Genomic DNA, 23415 nt, shown 5'->3' with positions numbered 1-23415 from the left:
GTTTAGGGGGCCCTAAAAAAATAACGGAGGTATTAAAAATAAAAATAAAACAGACCAAAGGCTTAACATGTGAATAAATGTTTTGCAATAATAAGTTTTCAAAAAATGCAAAATTTTACAAAAACAAAAATTTTAGCGAAAAAAAAATTTGCGGTTCTGCCCACAGAAAATATTTAAAATTCAAAAGATTTTTGGATAAACCAAAACATGCTATAAATGATTTTCAACGAAGGGGAATGCATTTTGAATTGAAATAATGTCGAATTTTTAAACGCATGTTTTATTGAAAATAACCAACTCAAGTGATTTGTTTAAGAAATTGATTCAATACGTATCAATTCATTTAAAGAAACACTCAGATTAAATCCGTTTTAAGCCATATCTGGAGTTTTTTTCTGAATAAAGGTCCAAACAAACTTTTTTTTCTTTCTTGGTGTTTTGAAACCGCCTTGATTAAGGGTTGATACTTCAGTGTAACAACCTTGCAATATTTTCTTTTGTAATTAATAGTGCGTCCATCCCGGGAATTCCCGGGACAAAAATCCCGGGATTTTTCCTAAACCGGGAATTCCCGAATCCCGGGATTTTCTATAATTTGTCCCGGGAATTCCCGAAATTGAAAAAAAAAATCATATTTTGGTCTGGAAATTCAGATTTGGTTGTGAAAATAGTAGAACAATAAAATGAATTAAAATTTGTATTCAGCAAATCTCAGCATTAAATTGGCATTTAAGGAAAAAATATTATAATTTGAATTACCAGGTCCGCAAAATGCCTAGTGCTTTACATTTTTCTCTATTATTTTATTTTTTTGAAAAACTGGATATATTTACGTATATTTTCGATTTTAAATAAAAAAAAATAAATCTCATATCAAATTATTTATAATCAAACACCGGCATCTAGGGCAAATAAGTACAAATGTAACGAATAAATACAGCTATTAAAGCAAAAAATATTTGCATGACGTTTTGGACTACTTCGGTTGAAACAGTAACAGAACAAAACAATTTGTACTTCCAAATGTATTGCTCTAAAATCTCCTGTACCTATTTAGACTGTAATTCTGATTTTCCTCGGTTGGCGGTAGTAACTTGAAGATAATTTGTAAAATATGTTTTATATAAAACAATGAATTCAAAACTTATCTAAAATTTTACATTGACTGGTATCATTTTATTTATTGTCGTTGTTTGTTTTCTAGCTGTTTTAGTCATGTCATATAAAATATATATAAAAGAAAAAAAATATGAAAGAATTCCAAAGTTTTTTTTGAATAGGTCCTATAAACATATGGAAAACAAAAGCTTATTGGACATTTTCAAAAAAAAAAAAAAACTCAAGAATTATGTAATTTGATTCGCATATAAAAAAAAGATTAATCATACTGGAATTAAAAATAGTAGTTGATATAAAATTCTAAACACCACAAAGACAAAAAAAATTCTTTTAGGCTATTTTAAAACTGTCGTCTTTGTTTAGATTGAAGTGAGGATTATAACCATTTGATATTATTAAACTAATTCAATGATTTTAAGCTTGAAAACATATCAAATAAAATGAAACATAGATTTTATTACTGATTCAAAAATTTCCCGGGATCCCGGGAATTCCCGGGATTCCAAAAATATTTTTCCCGTTTCCCGGGAAATTCAAAACCCGGGAAAATTGGACGCCCTAGTAATTAAGCTTTAGTTTTTGTTTAAAAAATACAATTCCACTTAAATATCTTTCTTTAAACTTAAATTGTACATTTATGTGACATAAAATATATAAATTTGATGATACTTATAATGGATGGAATGACCAAGAAGGTTAAAGCTACCAGAAAAAGACGAATTATATATTATATTTTTAAATTTAACATTCGTGTTTCAGTAGTGAGTTTAATTTAAATTTGTTCATAACATGTTTCTGAAATAACTTTTATGTTAGAGCTCTATTTCTTTCTTTCTTTAATTTCCTTAAATCATCCGTCAATCAAGCCTTCCTCTTTGTTTTCCTTTAATAGTAACACAGGCCAAATCCCAAATCTCTTTTCTCTACAAACACTATTCACACAATGCCAGCCAGCGAGCGAGAGAGGGGCCATATAACTAAATGGATCCGGCTATTAGAACCAGCTTAAACTTTTTCCACATGGAAAAATCGCCCCTCACTTCCCTTTCTTCATCACTCCCAAAGGCAGTTGAAAAGCTAGGCAAAATTGAGTGAAACAATAGAACAAATGCTTCGGCTCCGGATATTCATAATTTTATTCATATTTCTCCCCTGCCCAACTCTCCTTCCCCCAAATTTTCCACCCCCTTTCAATTTTCAATGATGTGATTGACTGGAGAGTGGGGCGAGAAGGGGGGGGCGAGTTTTCCACAGCCCAGATGAGCCATGACGGCATGGAAAGTCGTCCTCGTTGTCGTCGTGGGAAAAAATGGCTCCAAATGCGTCGTGTCGCTGTTGATTGTTATGTAAATTGATTCCCGCTGAAAATGGCGCAATATTTAGACTGGGATGGCTTTTCGTTTGTTCTTTTTCATTTTGTTAGATATGAAAAAGTGTTGTAATCGTTTTTTATTGAAGTTTGCATGAAACTCATGCAACATTGCATGCAACTTTAACATGCAAAAAATAATTTGAAGCAAGTTTTACAACTACCAAGTCTAGCTTTAGGGGTATTAATCATGAGGATTTCCCTTTCTCAACTCTGTTTGCCTCATTGGAGTTGGGTGAGAAAAAAAGTGATTACACTTCACGGAGAAAAAAGAGTTCCCAAAATCGTGAACAGCCGTTCATGAAATTGGGAACCACGAACAAAGTGTTCAAATGCCATGGTACGATTTTCAAAAACGTACCATGGAATTTGAACACTTTGTTCGTGGTTCCCAATTTCATGAACGGCTGTTCACGATTTTGGGAACTCTTTTTTCTCCGTGTTTGTTTCATTTTAGCGCGCCACAAAATGAAGCCATCGATACACTGACTGTTTCTGGTTGGCTGGCTGGCAACACTGCCACCGTCAGAGAGAAAAAAAACAACGAATTTAATTTGATGTGATTTGGTTTCGACAAATTGAAACTCATTTCAGGCAACGGCTTCGAAATTGTATGCAAATTGATTCATCGCGGGAGTGGTGATTGGGAAAAACTGTTTGGGATTTTTGTAGCAAATCCGTTGCGGACTTGTCTAATGAATGTTTTTTTCTTCCCACTTCTTCCACAGAATGTCCACCCGCGATGGACGGGATGGAGCGATTTGCGTGTCCCACGCCGGACAGACAGGGCCGGTATCGGTGTATAGACGACCACGTGCTCTGCGACGGGTTCATCGACTGCCCCGAGGGCGAGGACGAGGACCGGCAGGCGTGCATGTTCTACAAAACGGTAAGTTTGAGTCATGACCCTATCTTTATAGCTTGAAACAGAGGAATGCAATGTTTTGAAATTTTGAGCAATTCTTGTAAAAAAGAAAAAAAAGTTTGAAAACAGTTTGGAAAAGTCGATTTTTCAGTACTCAAATTCCATCCAAACACTCCCCTCACTCAATTTTCCTGAGCACTATTTGAGCAACAATTCATGTCCAATAAACTCGCTTCTGATGGGGCAAACCGTATCAGATTGAGCTTCACTCATAATTTCGTCCTATCGACCTCCTCTCCTTGTCCCTACCAACTCGTTGTAGGAAGCACAAAGAAAGTCCGTTCGGTAAGTTCCGTACTAATCGTCGTCACCATTTCGTGCTCTGTTCCGTCTTATCGGACAGCAATAAAACAACGCTGACTTGGGGGGGGGGGGAGCTTCAAACACTCCCTCCTCATAATAATAAGAAGAAAGCGTCATGAAGCATGAAACATGAGAGATGAAAGTGAGTGAGTGAAAGGCGACAGGCGAAATAACCACAATCAAACAGCACCCACCAACCCACACACAATAATAGCGATAATAATATTTTTAATCCGATTATGACACCCTCTCGAGGAGGAGGTTCCTCCAGAAAGCGCTCTTAGTTATCGCGACAACGTAATCTTTCTTTTGGTGAAAGGTGGCGCAGAAGCATGATGTTGTTTTGCGAGGTGGAACATGACTCAGGACAAGATGGTGCTTGCTCACTTGGGGTGAACAGGATTTAGGGGAATGTTTTTTAAAGGGATGTAGATATGAATGCTTTTAATTAAGGTATTTCAATTCCTTGTTCAGAATGTCAATTTCAGTGACATAATCTGATAATTTGATTCATGGTTTGAATTAAAAATTTTAAAATTGTTTTTAAATTGCATTAGGCCGTTGCAAATATTTTTCAAAGTTTATTTCGCCACCCCCTTCAAAATCAGTCCGAAAAATCAGGGGGGAAAAAGTTTATTTTCAAAAACTTCAAAATTTTAAAGGATTTAGAAATCAAACAAACTGAAAAAAATGAAACGTCTTTCCCTGCGTTTAAAAATATATTCAGCATGTCTGCGATCTATTTTTATTTTTTGTGGAATTTCAATGTACAGCATCACAAAAAGTTTTTTTTTCGGCGGAAATAAAAATCTCTTTAATACTTGGATATTTTGCGAACTAATGATTGCAAAACAACTGGGCAGGTGTAAAATGCATTTTAAAACAGTTTTTTCATTCAAATGTTAATACCATGGCTTGTAATTTAATTTTTTATATTTTATATTTTTTGCTCCCGCTCCTTCGACTTTGGCCAGAGTCGAGGGACAAAACTTCAAAAAATATTTGTTAGGCCTTAAATGTTTTACCAAATCCTTGCCCTCTTGTAATTTCATATTTTCCAGACACTTTTTGATTAGTTGCCCTCTGTTTCATGTTTGCTTAAAAAACCAAAAAAAAACATTTGAAAATAGTTCAGAGCAAAACACTTGCCAAATACTTTGTTGATACACACTGAAAAAAAATAAAAGTGCCAAATTCCTAAATTCTAGGAATTTTGGCTCTTTTCCTTATTAAGTAATCCAAAAAAACTCGATTACTTAATAAGGAAAAGAGGCAAAATTCCTAGAATAAAGGAATTTGGTACTATTTTTTTATTTCAGTGCATAGAAATATCGAATGTTGGTCAAAAACGCGGTAAAGGTTGTAAACAAAAATTTTACCTAAACATTAGTCATGACACTCAGCATACCTATAAAATCTATTTGTAAGGCGAACATTTTGAAAATTTAATTTCAAAACTTTACATAAATCTCACCAAAAATTTACCTTTTATATGGTTTTCTTATGAAATCAACAAATTGTACACTTATTATCCAAAAATGGCAAAATGTAGAGAAAATTATTAACTGTATTTTGCCCAGTGGTGCGTTTTCATCATTCAGTTCAAAATGTAGAAATTTTAGGATGCAAAAGAAATATTTTTCAAATAAAATGCAATTGAAATTGTTGATTTTTCATTATTCTATTGTTTTTTTAAATAAGCAAATCGATACTTCTGTGCTCTCTTGTACTATGCTTGCTGGGATTCCTATCTTGTTAGGATAAGAGAGCACAAATGCATCGAAATATAAAAGCAACTAAAGCAACAATAAACTGGTAACTGTTGTTTGAGAAATAATAATAATATTAAATATATTTTGATTGGCAAATTGGAAAAGGTTGGATAAATCCTGAAACTTTACTTAAGTTGATTGAGAAGTTGACTAACAAACTTTGAAAAACGAAAAAAAAAATATTTTTCAAATCAAGCTTGAATTAGATATGTTTCAAAAGTTTTCAAAAACTAACTATGATTGTTTCCGAAAAATGTGTTCATTTACATAATTTATCTAGGTTATTTAATTATTTATTTATTTTTTGGACAAAATCTCATAAGGGACCAACCACAAACCACGTGGACACTTTTTTGGAAATCTAAACCCCCCCCCCCCTCGTGGACAATTGACTATGCAAAAAAAAACTTTTTTGTATGGAGCGTGGACAATCGCCATACACCCCCTTCCCCTAAAGTGTCCACGTGGTTTATGGATGGTCCCTAAACACAATTTTCAGTATTTGATTTTTGGGTGTTTTAAAACAACCTTGAGATTCCTAACTCCATCCAAAACATCCAAAAAGCAAAACATAAAAATATTGTTTGTATAACCTTTAAAAAACCCTAGAGTTTTTCTTTCAATATAAATTAAAGTAAAATGTTTACACGAAATGGATTGATTATTCGCAGGTCATAATTTGGGGCCAATCATAAACCACTTGAAAACTTTCTTGGAAATGAATCACATAATTTCTTCATTTTTCAACCTGTGTAAAAAGTAGTCCGGTATTTTTATAAATTAAAATTAAATATAATTGAAATATTAAGAACTCATTAAAGCCTTAAAAAAAACAAATTTTGAGACAACAAATTGGTATAAGGTCATTCTCCGCCAACTCACAGCAGTTGTCCCGACCCCTCTTCGATTTGGGTGAAACTTTGTCTTAAGGGTAACTTTTGTCCCCAATCCCGAATCTGAGGTTCGATTTTTTTATATCTCGTGACGGAGGGGCGGTACGACCCCTTCCATTTTTGAACATGCGAAAAAAGAGATGTTTTTCAACAATTTGCAGCCTGAACGGTGATGAGATGGACATTTTGTGTCAAAGAGTCTTTTTTGTAAAATTTGTGCGCCCGATTTGATGGCGTACTCAGAATTCCGAAAAAACGTATTTTTCATCGAAAAAAACACAATAAAAGTTTTAAAACTCTGCCATTTTCCGTTACTCGACTGTAAATGTTTTTTGGAACATGTCATTTTGAGGAAAATTTATCGTACTTTTCGATTCTACATTGACCCAGAAGGGTAATTTTTTTCATTTAGAACAAAAATTTTCATTTTAAAATTTCGTGTTTTTTCTAACTTTGCAGGATTATTTTCAAATCAAAAAATCAAACCATCCACATTAACGACCCCGGGTCTTTTGTGGTCTCTATTGCAAGTTTCTGCTCGAACCTAGGAGTCCGAAGGCTTGAATGGGGAGGGCACCCAAACCTCTTTTACTCCAAGGAACCTTCCACCCCAGTGTTTGAACTGACGACCTTCGGATTGCGAGTCCAACCGCCGCCAGCGATTCCACCGGAGTAGGCTTGGTTTGGTGTGTTGTTTGTACTTATGGCATGGAGACGACTCCTAGGGTAGGGTAGTCATCAATGAGACACTTTTGGTTTTCAACATTCAACGATTTTTCTATTTTTTTCATCAGCATGTTTTAATGAGCTTTTAGTTGCATTATCTTTCTTTTAGTTTGTTCTAACATTGACCAAAATATGAGATCGATCCGACATCTACAGCCAGAGTTATTCAACTGTCTCATTGTAGACGCACTTGGCAGGAACAATGAGACAGCTGGGGAACAATGAGACACTCTACGAAAATCAACATTTTTCTAGCAAAACATCATGTTTTTGTATTGTTCCATTGCAGGTGACTTGCCTTGAACATTTTAGAGCAATTTTGCCAACATGAAACTTTTAATAAAAAAAGTTACACTAAAAAGTATTTAAATTTTGTAAAATCCATATATTAATACCAAATAACTTTGTATTTTTGGTTAAATGAAGTTTAAACTCTATAAATATGCCAAAAGTCACTTTTAATTCATGTTTTGAAAGATTTCCATCGATTTTGAAAAGTTTATTGAAGAAAAATCAAAGTGTCTCATTGTTACCCATGGGCTGAAATGAGTGGGGAACAATGAGACAGCCCTGGATTCTGGGTATATTCAAAATTTTGGCCAAATCTAATGAAAGGACATTGTAGCCCAACTTAATCCCTATGGAACGTCGAAAGAAATTTGAAGAAATATTAGTTTTGGTGTAAATGGCAGCCTACGAGCGAAAAAGTATTTTTTGTCCATAATTTACTTTTACACCCCAGAATCAAACATTTATGAATTACTTTTCAAGGGAGCGTCCATAACCAAAGCCACTAATATGGCAGACGTGTATCCAGTAGACAACCCTTTCCCCCAAATATGAGCCTGATTGGTTGAAACTACGATTTGTGAGAGCCATTTTATCATTGTTCCCCGTGTCTCATTGATGACTACTCTACCCTACATCTGGAATGACTTAACGGCCTAACAACCAAGGCCGGGACCGACATTTTACTTCCTCATCCGATGGAAGGTTGCAGCAGATGGGAATCGAACCCAGAATCGAACCGATTATTTTGTAGAGTTTAAAAAAAAATATAGAAACATAAGGGGTTTGCTTGAAACCATCACGAGTTATCGCCATATTACGAAAAAAAAGTTTTGAAAATTTTTCGAAAAGAACATTAAACATGATCCAAAAAAATTTACAGTTAACTAACGGAAAATGGGAGAGTTTTTAAAACTTTTTCAGTGTTTTTTTTTTCGATGAAAAATAAGTTTGATCCAAAAAAATTTACAGTTAACTAACGGAAAATGGTAGAGTTTTTAAAACTTTTTCAGTGTTTTTTTTTTCGATGAAAAATAAGTTTTTTCGGAATTCTGAGTAGCGTACACTTTGACACCAAATTTTAATCTCATCACCGATTCAGGCTGCAAATGATTGAAAAACACCTCTTTTTTCGCATGGTCAAAAATGGGAGGGGTCGTACCGCCCCTCCGTCACGAGATATCAAAAAACGTACCTCGGATTTGTGATCGGGGACAAAAGTTATTCCTTAGGACAAAGTTTCACGCAAATCGAAGAGGGGTCGGAGCAACTTTTCCCGATTTCGTGTGAGTTGGTAGAGAATTACAGTCGACTCTCTGGATGTCGATCTTCTCGATATCAATTATGCTCCATCTATCGATGAATTCTTCAGTCCCTTCAAACTGCATACTTTGATTGGCTTTATTCCTCGATATTTTCTCTTGCTTGAAGGATCTCTTTCTCGACAGCCCCTTGGATTCTGTTTGCTTTAAAAATCTCTTCCGGTTGTCAATATTGTCACTATCTCATGGCTTGCACAGACATTTTTCTTTGAGAAACGAAGCTTTGAAGGGTGCTTGACATTAGTTTGTTTTTGTTTGCTGGACGTTGCCATGATTCTCACCCATAGCTGGGTATCAAGAAAAACATATTTTCAATCGAGTCTTCATTTTGCATCGTTCTGTAAACTGATGATTCTCTTCCTCGACGGTCCCTTGGATATTGACAACCAGAGAGTCGACTGTACTTATTATTGAAAATTATGTTCAAAATACGCAATATGTGATAAAAACTTTTATTTTTTCGATATTTTGGCAGTAGCATAACCGTTAGCATGCCTCAAGCGAATTGTGATATTGTCTTTTCTTTATGTTTAAGTTTTAGCCCGCTCCCTTGACCTAGACCATAGCTGAGGGATTGATACAACTTGTAATGACATTATCAAGAATCTAACATATATTCTCATAAATTCGGTATACTAAATCTGTTTAGTATTATTATTTTTTTATGATGTCGTATTGCCTTTTTAATCAAGAAAATATTTTTTTTTCTCAAAACTAGGTATTTTAGAAAAACATTTAAACAAATTTGAATTATAACGTCATGATTCGAATTCCCGGACGCTTCGAAACCCGGACACTTCAACTTGTTTTATCAATTATTTGGATATAAGTTCGCATTGCGAATGTCAAAACTGTGTTATTTGATGAATTCTAACATCAACTTTCATTTAAAGTTTGTTTGAACACTTTAGTTAATGCCAAAACAATGAAATAAAATAAAATAATAAGTTTACCAAAAATGCGAAATATTTCAACGGAAATATTTCATAGGCGTCCGAAGCACCGGGAAGGCAAAGCAGAAATTTATGTTTTTGATTTTCTTAAATTCTAGCCATTTTTATATAAACTATCGATTGTTTTGATGTTAACAGCTTATTTGAGACCTAAAGAATGCCATTCACTAACATTTCAGTCCAAATTTGTGCGATTCATAAGAAAAATCGAGTGTCCGGAATTCGAAGCAAAAGTGTCCGGATTTCGAATCAGCTTTTATCAGTGTCCGGGATTCGAAGCACAACAAGTCATTTTAATTTTCAAATTCTGATGAAAAATTGTTAGAAAAGACATATTTTGCATGCATTCTCTTAAAACTGACTGTTTATACTAAATCCTGATGATATTTCTACATTTCCAACTTATTACCTGATTTTTTGCCAGCTATAACAAAAATAATATGGTACTAAGTGTCCGGATTTCGAATCATGACGTTAGGTATCAGCTAATTTTGGTTCCTGGACGCGAATTCGAGATCCATTTTTAGATAATTCGTGACGGAGGGGAGGTACGAGGTAGAAATTTGGTGTCAAAGGTTTTTTTTTTGTTAGCTTGTATTTCATCAAAAAACGTAAAAAAATAATGTCCAATGTTGAGAATCAAGTCATTTGAAGAAAGGGGGCGAGGGGCACTGAGAGGTCAAGAGAGAGGTCATTTTATCATTTATAACATAATGGTTGATTTCAAATTTTTGTGTTTTGTAACTTTTTTGGATTGGTTTTTAAAGTGTACTAAAGTTGTACAAAGCTTGCACGTATTCTTCACGAGTTAGTAGAATTATAGGAAAATGCTTTTTGAAAAAGTGATGGTTTTGACCGTTTTTGGTTTTAACCACTTTTTTATGGTTGAAATCACTTTTTCAGAAAGTTCACAATTTTGCATCAAATGATCCTTTGAACTGCAAGAATGTGAGGATTTTTTTGTAACAAAATATTGAATTAATGAACAGCAGATTGAAAAAAATAAAGATAGATATAAGCTCGACTAATTTTAACCGAAATCCATCTCCCTGCACTAATCTCCCACTGTGTGTGACATCCCTGGTTTTGCACCTATCACAAAGCAGCACTAGGTTTAATATTTCCAGGACAACGCACTCTCGTGTCACCTATCCACTGGCGCTACCTTCATCACACCCACAAACCCTTCAGCTTCACCTACACAGCAAAAGCTTGCTTAATGGTTCTCATAATTTGAAGCCAAGTCTTGGGCTGAGACTTGCAGCTCGTTTCGCAGAAAGAAAATGAAAAGACACCCACCCAAAGACACACACACAAAGTCACACACACACAGAAATAATGATGGTCCTGTTGATTAACAAGGGAACGGAGGGAGGGGGGGGAGGTTTTTCCAAGAAAAATAATACAAATGAGAAAAAGAGGTCAACCAACCAAGAAACGATCACTTTGTCCTTTTTCATATCTGATGTTGGAAACAAGTGTTGATTGGTCTTTTAATGCTTTTGAATTATTGCTGTTTTAGCTATCTTGAATTTGTTTTGATAATACTTACTGAATTGTGTTAAATATAAATCACGATTCCTCAACTCCACTTTCAACACATTCTATTTGCTAAGTTGAATCAACCTGTTGCAACCAGCCAAGAAAAAAAGCACCACCAAACACGACTGACGTAAACTTTTACGAGGTGTGACGAGAGAGCTTTAAAGTTTTCGGACACTTTGTTACTTCGCTAAACCCCCTCGTAACCTGCAGCAACTTTTCGGTTCGGCAAATGACGTCCAACCACGCCATAGCAGCACCGTTTTCCCAGAGCTCGCCAAGTTGGACAGCATAAAAATGACTGTTTGACATGCGAAAGTTTGCCGCACTTTTCGAGCTTTTTGCTTATGATGATGAAAAAGTTGCACGTTCGAAGCAAAAAAAAAGAGTTGAAATTGAATCTCTTTTACAGGGAAAACTCACAAAGTTCTAAGCTAAATTTTCAATAAAGTGACCCCCTGCCAGGCAGGGCCTGCCCGTGTGTGTTAATATTGATTTTGAATCCCAAGAGTCGAGCAAACATTCCACAGCTTTCAATTTCAAAGAGCAACATTCCGCTGGAAATCCTTTCCCTCCCCCGCTCGGAGATTGAAATGTGGACGACCAGCAGAGAGCAGCCAGATTCAATTAAAACATTTTAATATCCATCCCATCCGGTGCCGCTGCTGGGTGGTCCCGGCTGGGGAGTTTGAACTTTGCACAGTTAGAAAAAACATTCGTTGCTGAAAGTTCACTGCAAATTAATCGGCAAAAAATAATTGAATTTCTTTTTAAAGAAAAATTAAAAGAAAACTCTAAACTTTATTCACTGGTTTTAAGATAAATTCTTATTTTTTGAAAAATCATTTGAAGGAAACGTGAGTAATACCTAAATCATAAAAATAGGTCAAGACAGAAAATTAAAAAAAAATGAACATCAAAAGTTATCAATCAATTACACATTTAAATTTTTTCACTTTTTTTGAGCGTTGAGTTCAGCTGGTGAGTGTCTTTCCAATGGATGATATCAAAAATGAATGAGCATGCTTTCGGTTGATTGGGCCCTAGACAATCAGAATTAAATTATGCAAAGCTGATTTTTTTAATGCCTTGAAAATTGTATTGAATTGAATGTGTAAACTTTTTAGATACAGTCGACTCTCTGGCAGTCGATCTTCCCGATTTCAATATTGCTCAATCTACCGATGAAATTTTCAGTCTCTTAAAACTGCATACTACGATTCTCTTCAATCCTCGATATTTTCTCTTGTTTGAAGGATCTCTTCCTCGACGGTCCCTTGAATTAATTTTGCTTTTGAAATCTCTTCCGGTTGCCAATAATTTCACTTTCTCATGGTTTGCATGGAAATTTTTCTTTGGAATTTGAAGCATTGAAGGGTGTTTGACATTTGTTTGTTTTTGTTTAGGGACGTTGCCATCGTTTTCTTCCATAGCTTGGTCTTCATTTTGCATCGTTCTGTAAACTGATGATTCTCTTCCTTGACGGTCCCTTGGATATTGACAACCAGAGAGTCGACTGTAATATAATTGGCAAGGAAACAAAAAATTACAAAAAAATACAAACTTATCCATTGAAATATTGAGATTTATAATTTGACATGCCAAAAATTAAAATAAATTTGTAAAACAGAGCAATTCTCTACGAAATCGGTCTTTTTTCTTCAATTTTAATTTTTGTATTTTTTAATTCGACTGAAACTTTTTTGGTGCCTTCGGTATGCCCAAAGAAGCCATTTTGCATCATTAGTTTGTCCATATAATTTGCCATACAAATTTGGCAGCTGTCCATACAAAAATGATGTCTGAAAATTAAAAAATCTGTATCTTTTGAAGGAATTTTTTGATCGATTTGGTATCTTCGGCAAAGTTGTAGGTATGGAAACGGACTACACTGGAAAAAAATGATAAACGGTAAAAAAAATTTGGTGATTTTTTTATTTAACTTTTTATCACTAAAACTTGATTTGCAAAAAAAAACACTATTTTTAATTCTTTTTATTTTTTGATATGTTTTAGAGCACATCAAATGCCAACTTTTCTGAAAATTCCAGGTTGTGCAAAAAATCATTGACCGAGTTATGAAATTTTTAAAAAATACTGATTTTTCCAAAAAATCGAAATTTTGGTCGCAAAAATTTTTCAACTTCATTTTTCGATGCAAAATCAAATTTGCAATCAAAAAGTACTTTACTGAAATTTTGATAAAGTGCTCTGTTTTCAAGTTAAATCCATAAATATTTAGGTGACTTTTTTGAAAATAGTCAAAGTTTTTCATTTTTTTTAATTAATGCACATGTTTGCAAACTTTTGAAAAAAAATTTTTTTTGAAAAGCTGAGAAAATTCTCTATATTTTGCTTCTTCGGACTTTGTTGATACGACCTTTAGTTGCTGAGATATTTCAATACAAAGGTTTAAAAACAGGAAAATTGATGTTTTCTAAGTCTCACCCAAAGAGCCCACCTTTTTTCAATGTCGATATCTCAGTAACTAATGGTCCGATTTTCAATGTTAAAATGTGAAATATTTGTGAAATTTTCCGATCTTTTCGAAAACAATACTTTCAAAATTTTCAAATCAAGACTAACATTTCAAAAGGGCCATACATTCAATATTACGGCCTTTTAAAATGTTAGTCTTGATTTTAAAACTTTGAAAATATTGTTTTCGAAAAGATCGGAAAATTTCACAAATGTTTCATATCTTGAAATTGAAAATCGGACCACTAGTTGCTGAGATATCGACATTGAAAAATGATGGGCTGTTTGGGTGAGACTTAGAAAACATCAATTTTCCTGTTTTTAAACCTTTGCATTGAAATATCTCAGCAACTAAAGGTCGTATCAACAAAGTCCAAAGAAGCAAAATATAGAGAATTTTCTCAGCTTTTCAAAAATATTTTTTTCAAAAGTGTTCACTAATTTTAAAAAATGAAAAACTTCGACTATTTTCAAAAAGGTTATCTAAATATGGATTTAACTTGAAAACAGTGCACTTTATCAAAATTTCACTAAACTACTTTTTGATTGCAAATTTGATTTTACATCGAAAATGCGAAATGCGAATGCAAATTTGATTTTACATCGAAAAATGAAGTTGAAAAATTTTTGCGACCAAAATTTCGATTTTTTGAAAAAAATCAGTATTGATAAAAAAATTCATAACTCGGTCAATGATTTTTTGCACAACCTGGAATTTTCAGAAAAGTTGGTATTTGATGTCCTCTAAAACATATCAAAAAATAAAAAAAAATTAAAAAAAGTGTTTTTTTGCAAATCAAGTTTTAGTGATAAAAAGTTAAATAAAAAAATCACCAAATTTTTTTTACCGTGTATCATTTTTTTACAGTGTAGTCCGTATCCATACCTACAACTTTGCCGAAGACACCAAATCGATCAAAAAATTCCTTCAAAAGATACAGATTTTTTAATTTTCATACATCATTTTTGTATGGACAGCAGTCAAATTTGTATGGAAAATTATATGGACAAACTAATGATGCAAAATGGCTTCTTTGGGCATACCGAAAGCACCAAAAAAGTTTCAGTCGGATTAAAAAATACAAAAAAAACGAATGACCGAAATCCTAGAGAACTGCTCAACATCTGATTTTTTAACATTTTTCGTTAAATTTTCCGATCTTTCCGAACACAATATTTTCAAAAAAAATTAAAAACTGCACAATTTTTTATGTGAACATTTATGCTTGTCTCTGATTGCGAATATTAAAAACCAATCGATCAAGCTGGAACCATAGAAGGAGTCAGTAATTTATGCAACAAGCTCATAAAATGTTAATTGGAAACTAAAACCCCGGCTCTAATCATCCGAGTCTCAATTTCCCCTCTCTCTCTCTCTATCCCTCTATTTGCAGACGAAGGCACATCTGGACGTGCTAGCCGATGCCCTGTTGAGATGGGCACGAGGACGTTAAGTCAGCAGCAGCAGCAATAGCATGAGAGCAGCACAGGAAGAACAAGTGAGAGGAGTGAGAGCATGAACAAAGTCAACTCAAAGTAACAACAACTAAAGGAAACTCTGACACGCGAAAGGAGAGAGAGTGCAAAAAAAGGTGGGAAGTCAAAATGGAGAGAAGAAAAAACTGTAAATAGACAAAACAAAACACAACACACGAGACAAACACTCCCACATACACATACATACACACAGAGAAACAGATAAAAATATATATATTTATTAAGGACACACAAACACACACACACACACTCTACCGATTGGCAGTAGTAGACACAGGATCAAGCGAAAAACGATAAGCTGCCAGCCGCGCGTCTGACAGTTGAACGATAGGTGCGCGGCCCCGGCGAGGTTATACCAAAGAAAACATAAAACTGAACAAAGGCAAAACTGAACACATACACTGTAAGGGTACATAGATGTGTGTATAAGAGACAAACAAAACAAACAAACAATGAGCACACCTAAACCAAAAGTAAATGTAATTTTTCCCGTTTGGTTTCCCCGTTTCAAATCAGTCACAAGAATACCTACTCCAGATAGAGCAAATCGCGCGCGCGTGAGACGAAATACGAAACGATCAAAACGATAACCTGTCCGCACCTCCTCCTTCTCCCTGACGTTTGTTTTGATTTCCTTACTCACACTGAGACAGTTTGTTCCGATTGTTTTCTCGTTTTGCGTCACGATAAGAACGATAAGTGCATCACAACAGCAACAACAACTACAGCAGTAAACAGAGGAGCGGTGGAGAGACACTTGTATAGAAATTAAAATTAACATCCAAGATCGTTACAGTTAATGGAATTAAGTCAAAGACAAAAACAAAAATCTTGCAGAAAACTATTCTCATGGACAAGGCAGCTATATTGTATAGATAAGTCACAATTTTAACAAGTAAAAAAGTAAAAGAGAATCCAACCTTAGTCAACTAAAAGGATAAAGAAGAACAAACACACATACACACTCGTAGGAGGTAAGAACACTCACACCATCACACAAGAACACACAAACACATTGTTATATCTCTATCTTCAAGAACAAACGCTCGTGTATTTAGGAGATACCAGAACAAGAGCAAAGCTATCGTGTAACAACATTCCAAGTATACACACTTTACGAGTAAACAAAAACAAAACACTGAAACAAGTGTGCGCACCTTAACAAAACAAAAAAAAACAGCTGCACGCGGTAGCGAGAGGTTTGTCACTTGCCAAAACCAAAACAAACAAACAAAAATCGAAAAGGGCCTCTCGCACACCAACAACACTCACACAAAGAACAACAACAAAGGTAAACAAAGAAAACAAAAAAAAGTCCGCGAAGATCTTATTTTAGTCAAAGTTTTAGTTACTAATTCAAGCGTTCTGTTCCAAACGAGGAGAGACACAGGTCGTCTTCTACTGTAAATAGCAGCAAACAAACAAACAAAAAAGTAACAATTACATAAGCAAAAGCGCGCAAAGCGCGCACGCACGCACGCTCCAAACGTCAAATGTGACAGCGCGGGCGTGCGTGCGCGCCCAGTCACACGTCAAACATTCCTTGTGTAAAAACAAAACAACTAACTTTAAGGCGTTAGGGAAAGCTCGCGCGCGCACACTTGTTGTGGGCGCGTGACAGATAAACGATAAGAAGCGAAATCTCTATGTTTTCACGTGATCCTGACCCCTGGTTCGGTTTGAGTTTTTTAATTATTTTTTCACACCGTCACGTTTGACAGATCGGCGTGAGTGCCTGTTTTTGCGGGGAACTCTTAAAGAGATCCCCGTTTAAAAAGGGTGGAAAAATGTAAACAAATCGTGATAAATGATTCCCTGCCTGGCGCTGCTCGCTTCTAGGGAAGCTGGCAACACTGCTGGTTTGGGAGGAGCGCGCTGGCAACCGTTGTTGAGAGCTAGGTTAAAACGGAAGCGCAAAACTTTCAAAACTTTGACTGAGCAAAAAAAAACATAAAAAAAGTGGTTAATGTTACTAGAGTGAAACAAAGTAAACAAACGAAATAGGTGTTGAATATTGTAATTTGACGGAACGTCAACAGAACAAAGAAAATGGGACAAAACGCGTGTGTGCGAAAAAATTAGGAGAAGATTATTTTAAATTGTTTTATTTTGATGTTTCCGAGCGAGAAACGTAGCAGGAAAGCAAGTGTAAATGGCTGTACAGCTGTACCAGAGGAGATGGCAAAAATACAAACCAAAAAACGTAATGTAAACAATCAACTGTAAAAAGAAATTTTAAGAACAAACACACAAACACTGAGAGAAAAACACAAACATTGGTTGTGGATAAGAAGCGTTCAGTCACCTTACGTTCCATCTTTCAATTTACGAACGACTAAAACAAAACAAAACAAAAAAACACTCACACACACACACGTACACTCGTAACTCAAAGGAATGCACACAAACAATTAAGAAAAAAGTCAAGAAAATATTTAAATTCAAAATAACAAAAAGCAAACACGAAAAAGTATAAATGTCTATTTGCACAATATACCTTTACTGAGAAACAAAACAACCAAAAACAAAACACGGAGAACAAATTTTAAAACCAAAGTAAAAACAGCAAGAAGAAATAAGGATTAAAAAAACTCATAACAAACACCTCAGAAAACAATCTCTCCTTAATGTCAGTGTTAATTTAGGGCAGAATAAGAACAACTATCTCAACGATTCGAAGAGCAAAACAAACTAAACTATTGTTTACATCCAGAGCGGTGACAGCGCGAGCTGTCAAACCTCCAGGGGAAAAATACAAGCAAACAAGCGCCGTGCGAGATTTATTTGAATACCCACCTTTAGGTTAATTTTTATCGTCTTTTTAAAGTTAACAAAAGCAAAACAAGCAAACAAAAAAGTGCAAGCAAAGCTGTCAATATGGCCAGTTGATCAGAAAAAAAAACTATTAGCAAGTTAGCGAAACAGATGAGATGTCAAAAGAATGGTTTAATTTTTCATGTGACATGCCGCAATTCACTACCTAAACAATACAAACTGTCATGACTGTTTTGTTACGTCATATTTTCACTATTTTCTTTTGTTTTGATTTCATCCTTGGCGATTCAAGAATAACTATTCAACAGGGCAAAAAACATACAAAATGTTCAGTTTTTGGCATCCTCAGCAAACGTCTATTCAGTATTTGTTTACGTCATTTCGGAATATGTCACTGTTGTCTTTTTTGTTTTGTTTTGATTTCTTCACTGCGATTCAAGAGGAAATTTTGAAAAGAGCGTAACCTTGGATGCAAACAAACAGTTCTTCACACTAACTCTAGTGAATGTTCACATTGAGTGTGAGTCGGGTGATTTTGTTTACATCCGAGGTTAAGTTTTATTTGTAGGATCTATTGCCTTCCGCAAACAGTGACATAACCTCACTTCTCGGTACCCTTAGCAAACATCAAACCAGTACAAATTTGGTGTTGACTCTTTTTCGGAAGAGATTTTTCGTTTGCTGAGAGTTCTGAAAGTGAGGTTATGTTAAGTTAAGTTAAGTGACAATTGTTTTTCCAGAAAGATATAATCTCCGATGTAAACAAACAGTTCATTCGGCTAACTAATTCTATTGTATGATTATACTGAGTATGAGTGGGATGAGCTCCTTTTTTCGAGTTTACGACCTTTTTGCAAAGTGCAGAACAGCAGAAATTCTTCAAAAGGCTTTAACGTCAAATTAAAATCAAAGTTTAATCAGTTTCTACACAGAAACTTTCCTTCCGATTGCAATCAAAAACTTCACTCCATCTATTTTTAAAACATTTATCGCCAGCAAAGTGGCTTCCCTTTCTTTAAAAAAGTGGGGGGTGTGGAAAATTGAGCATCAGGTAAAGCCCACAAACTATCATCAAACTGTTGCTTGTTCATTTCACCGCCCTCTTCCACCTCCCTTAAATTCCACCAGAACTCAGGTGTAATTCCCAAGCTTTATTTTCACTTTGCATGAAACGAGAATTAAATGTTTATTTTTAGAACCCACGCCGAGATTCGAGAGGGCCTCTCGACGAAGGGCTTGCTGGAACACGGGCGCCCCGTAATTCGATAAGATCGGCGAACCTCTTCTCCGCCACTCGAATCGCCCAAGTGGGCACCGTGGCGCGGGGTGACTTTGACTACTTCCCCGATTTTCCTTTAATTGGTTCGAATCGAGTCAGAGCATGTCAAAATTCCGAGAAAAAAAAACGCTTCAATCGAATCCGCCACCAGATGTCACTGCGACACTGTCACCCTTCGGGCGTTTCACCCACACCAAGTATACATTTGGGCGTTTCAACGGTCGAAAGTTGCCACCACTTTTGAAGCAACTTGCAGGCCCTCGGCGCAAAAGGAGAAACTTTTTTCGCTCCCCCATTACTGCCGAGTCGCGAACTTCAACAGGCTCAACCTCCCCCCCGCTCAAACCGTTTTCCCACAACTTCACCGAGGCGAGGAAAAACATACAAACGAAGAAAAGAATAACAAACCCAGCACCGAAATGGGGTCAGTTGTGACGTCAAAGCGTCAGATTCAACGGATAGAAGAAAAAAACTCGCTTCTGTTTTGCTGCCTCACTCTCGAGCTTTGTGGAAAATGGGGAAACTTGAAACTTGAAGATTGCGCGCGTTCCTTCAAATTTGGCCTTCGTCGGCGGGAGGAACTCTTGATACTCGCTGGTGACATGACTCCAGATTTGATTGTTTGATTTTATTTGTGCCTTGAGGCACTCAAAGGGTGAAAGTTTGAGTTGAAAACTCGAAAATTAGGCCTTCAAAATGAGAGAAATCGATCACAAGTTGCTTAAAATGATTTTTTCGACTTTTATCGTTTTTATCGTTCTATATCGTTTTTATCGTTTTACATCGTTTTCATGCCTTTTGTCAGCTATTCATCAAAAAAGTGATTTTGACCAACAAAAACTCAATAAAAAGCTGCAATTTTCAGTTAATTCACCTAGCAGTGTGCCGCCAGCCAACATATATGTAATGGACTTTAAATTTCTTTAAAAAGGGGTTCGTGGCCAGACTCGAACCCGGCACCGATCGTGACACACTGGAAACAAAAAATCAACACAGCTAACAAACGAACTACAACGCCATTTTCATAGCACGAGAGCCCATTTGAGGAAGAGGAAATCTTTTTCAATCCAGTGGAAAAGAGGAAAGAGAGTAAAATATTTAAAAAATAAAAATCCCAAAAAGTATATTAAAGAAAAACAAAGAAAAGACTGACTTAGTGCGACCGAAAAAAACCCTAATAATTACCAAAAAAAAAATAAAAGTAGTTAGCGAGAGAATAAAAATTAACCTATCGACCATGGGTATTTGAATGAGTTTCCCGGTGTGTGTGCTTCTGTTTTCTTCTAGTGCATGCAACAAGGAAACAGACCGACAGCAAATCACACAAAAAGCAAAAACGTCCCACATACTTCACTTAGCAATAAATTTCAAACTTATCAGCAACAATTTAAGATACCTTAAATTTACAGTCGGAAAAGAGAGGAAAAAAAACTAGGCGGGACGAGCTGGCTCTGCACAACGAGAAAGTCGAAACTAACGTAACTTTAACGATCTTCATATCGAGTGTATTCGTTGTGTTTTTAAGTATTTCTGTTTTTCGATTGGAAACGGTGCAACAACAGAGAAAAACTGAAAGTTTATCTAACATAAAAGTATTATTTAATAAGCGAGCAAAAACCCCTCACCTGTAAAAAAAAAGGTAAAATGATCATAAGAGCAACACTTCGAAAAGCAAATCAAGAAAAAAAAAATCATAGAAAAGCTGCTAAGCGAAAAAGGAAAGAACGAAAGAACTAAACAAATGGGCTCCCGTACTGTGAAGAGGTAAAATCAAAGTGGAAAAGTCAAAAAGGGAAAGTGAATCAAACAACAAGTGACGAACTCAGCACTATTCAAGCGTCCAGATGAAAAGTTAAAATAAATAAACAAAAAAAAATGCACCGACTCCAACTAGGGAAAAGGTAAAACCATGTCGAAGACAACGTGTAACATAAGACTAGGAAAGGGACTCGCGAAGTGGCCTGGAGTCGGTGACGTCACCAAACAGACACACACACACACACACAAACTTGAAAAAAAAACAAAACTTGTTAATATCGCCGTCGAATGGAAATATTTGTTATTTAAAAAGTGAAACACACAAAAAGCAACAACACACACACAAAAGAAGTATTTAAACAAACAAACACTGAATGTCAGCGTGCGCGTGTGTGCGTGTGCAAAACGCAGCTAAAGAAGAAGGCACTAAAAAGAAGAAAACCCAGAAGAAGGAGAAGAGACCTTGCAGCTAACCAAAAAAAAAGAAGAAGAGAAGAACACAAAAAAAGCTGGAAATATATAAAATAATTTAGATATAATAAATATATTAATAAAATAAGAACATTACATATATGTTTTGATTTCGAGCGACCACGGCGAAAAAATCCCTCTCACTCGATGTTGTTTTCTCTGTCACTCTCTCTCTCTGAGTCTCTCTTTTTTCTCGGTCTGTCTCTCACACACACACAACCACTCAATCAACACGCGCACCTCCCATTGCTCACTCACCGCACAGTCACTCACACTCATGCGAAACGATTTGCACGCCACCTTCATTTGTTTGGACGAGCACACGCAGCAAATGTCAGCCAATAGAAAATTCAACTGGTCGGTCAAATAGCTTTGCGAACAAAAAAAAAACACGAAAAATAAAACTTTAAAAAGATTACACAAATAAGCGATAGAGCAAATGCAGGTGGGTTCAAATCTTGCACTGATTGAAAAATTACAAAAATTAACGCACGAAAACTTGGCGCAAAAAAAAGTAAAACAGAAACTATCAAACGAAACTATCGAGAGTGAGCAAATGTTAGGATATCGCGGTGTGATTTTTGGATGTGTGCGTGTGGAGAATGGTGATGTTCCGGTAGGTGGATTAATCTTGGTGGGCAGAGCTGAACACGATCAGTTGCAGAAGCGTCAGCATGAAGGCTACTGATAGTCGACCAGGTAAGTTGAACTGGGAATATTTGGTAAATTATAATCTGATAAGCGTTTGGTAAAATTGTTTAGGATCCCCTACACCCAACCCCCGCCTTTAGACGGACTTCGATTTAAAAAATCGCCAAAAATCCATTTTTCAACCATTTTTTAATCTTTTAAAAGCATTGGAAAGAAGAATGTTTAAAATTTTAGAAAATTTATGAGTTGGAAGGTTTACTTGTTTATGTGACTTTGCCAATGATTTTAAAAATGTTATTTTTAAGAGGTCAACTTTGGCTGTGTTTTTTACCAACATTTCCTATGTTTTAAGTAAAAAGAAGTATGCAGTAATTTTTGTAGTGTCCCAGACTATGTCTCCACGCATTTTTTTTTACAACTTAAATGATAATGGTGCCATTTTATAGCAAAAAATGTGTAAAACAAGCAAAAAAATGAAAAAGTAGCTGTAAAAACATGAAAAAATTAGATAGGCAAATTGCAATGATAGGAGGTGGTAGAATAGGCCAAATTCTACCAAAAACAAACATAAACAAGATGAATGCAAATCAAATTACTAAAAATGAAACAAGAAAGACATAAAACATGAGAAATAAAGTTTTTCCTAGAACAAAAGTTGCTCCAAATGACCTCCTGAAAATGGGAAAGATAAAAAAAATCGAAAAAATATTTTTGGCAGTAGAGGGTTAAACTATTACATCTCGTGTGTAATATTCATTTCATAAAATAAACAGGGGAGGAAGAAAGCTCGGACATAGAGGAAATATACCCTTTCTAATCAAACACCTGTCATCGTCATATGAAGAGTTTGATACTCGATTAATGCTCCAAAAATACTATTTTGGCTATAAACTTACTAGCAACAGCACCGCCTCAAGTAAGCACACACATGATGAGAAAAGGTCTCGCAAATTGGAAATTATGATCAAAAGTGCATTCAATTTGATCTCTTTGGCCAGTAAATGGCATCAAAAAGATCAAATTTAATGCACTTTTGATCATAATTTCTAATTTTCGAGACCATTTTACATCATTTTGTTGGCACACACATCCACACGCAAGATGAAAGATTAACTACTTAACGAAAGTCGCCATCAATATCTTTTCACTTGCGCTTACGATTTCAAAGCGCTTAAGATATAAAATTGCTTCCAACTACCGGCAACATGTGCTTTTGCACATCAGTTAGTCACTCACTTGAAAAATAATCCCGAAACATGTAAATAATTAGCAAGGGCCATAAAAAAAACAAACG

The 23415-nt window shown here is 35.4% G+C and overlaps 1 protein-coding gene across 1 annotated transcript in view; it reads left to right on the top strand.

Moving 5' to 3' along the window:
* The window catches only part of LOC6046619 (protein doublesex), a 125649-nt gene extending 104220 nt beyond the window's left edge, over window positions 1-21429 (top strand). The window contains exons 2-3 of the mRNA XM_038252696.1: window positions 3217-3377; window positions 15085-21429. Of these exons, the coding sequence (XP_038108624.1) occupies window positions 3217-3377; window positions 15085-15144 (221 nt within the window). The 3' untranslated portion in view covers window positions 15145-21429. The remainder of the gene's footprint in view (window positions 1-3216; window positions 3378-15084) is intronic.
* The last annotated feature ends 1986 nt before the right edge of the window (window positions 21430-23415 follow it).

This window comes from Culex quinquefasciatus, chromosome 2 (assembly GCF_015732765.1).
Source record: "Culex quinquefasciatus strain JHB chromosome 2, VPISU_Cqui_1.0_pri_paternal, whole genome shotgun sequence".
Lineage (NCBI taxonomy): Eukaryota > Metazoa > Arthropoda > Insecta > Diptera > Culicidae > Culex > Culex quinquefasciatus.
Note: the sequence above shows the minus strand (reverse complement) of the source record. Positions and strands in the feature narration are given on the sequence as shown.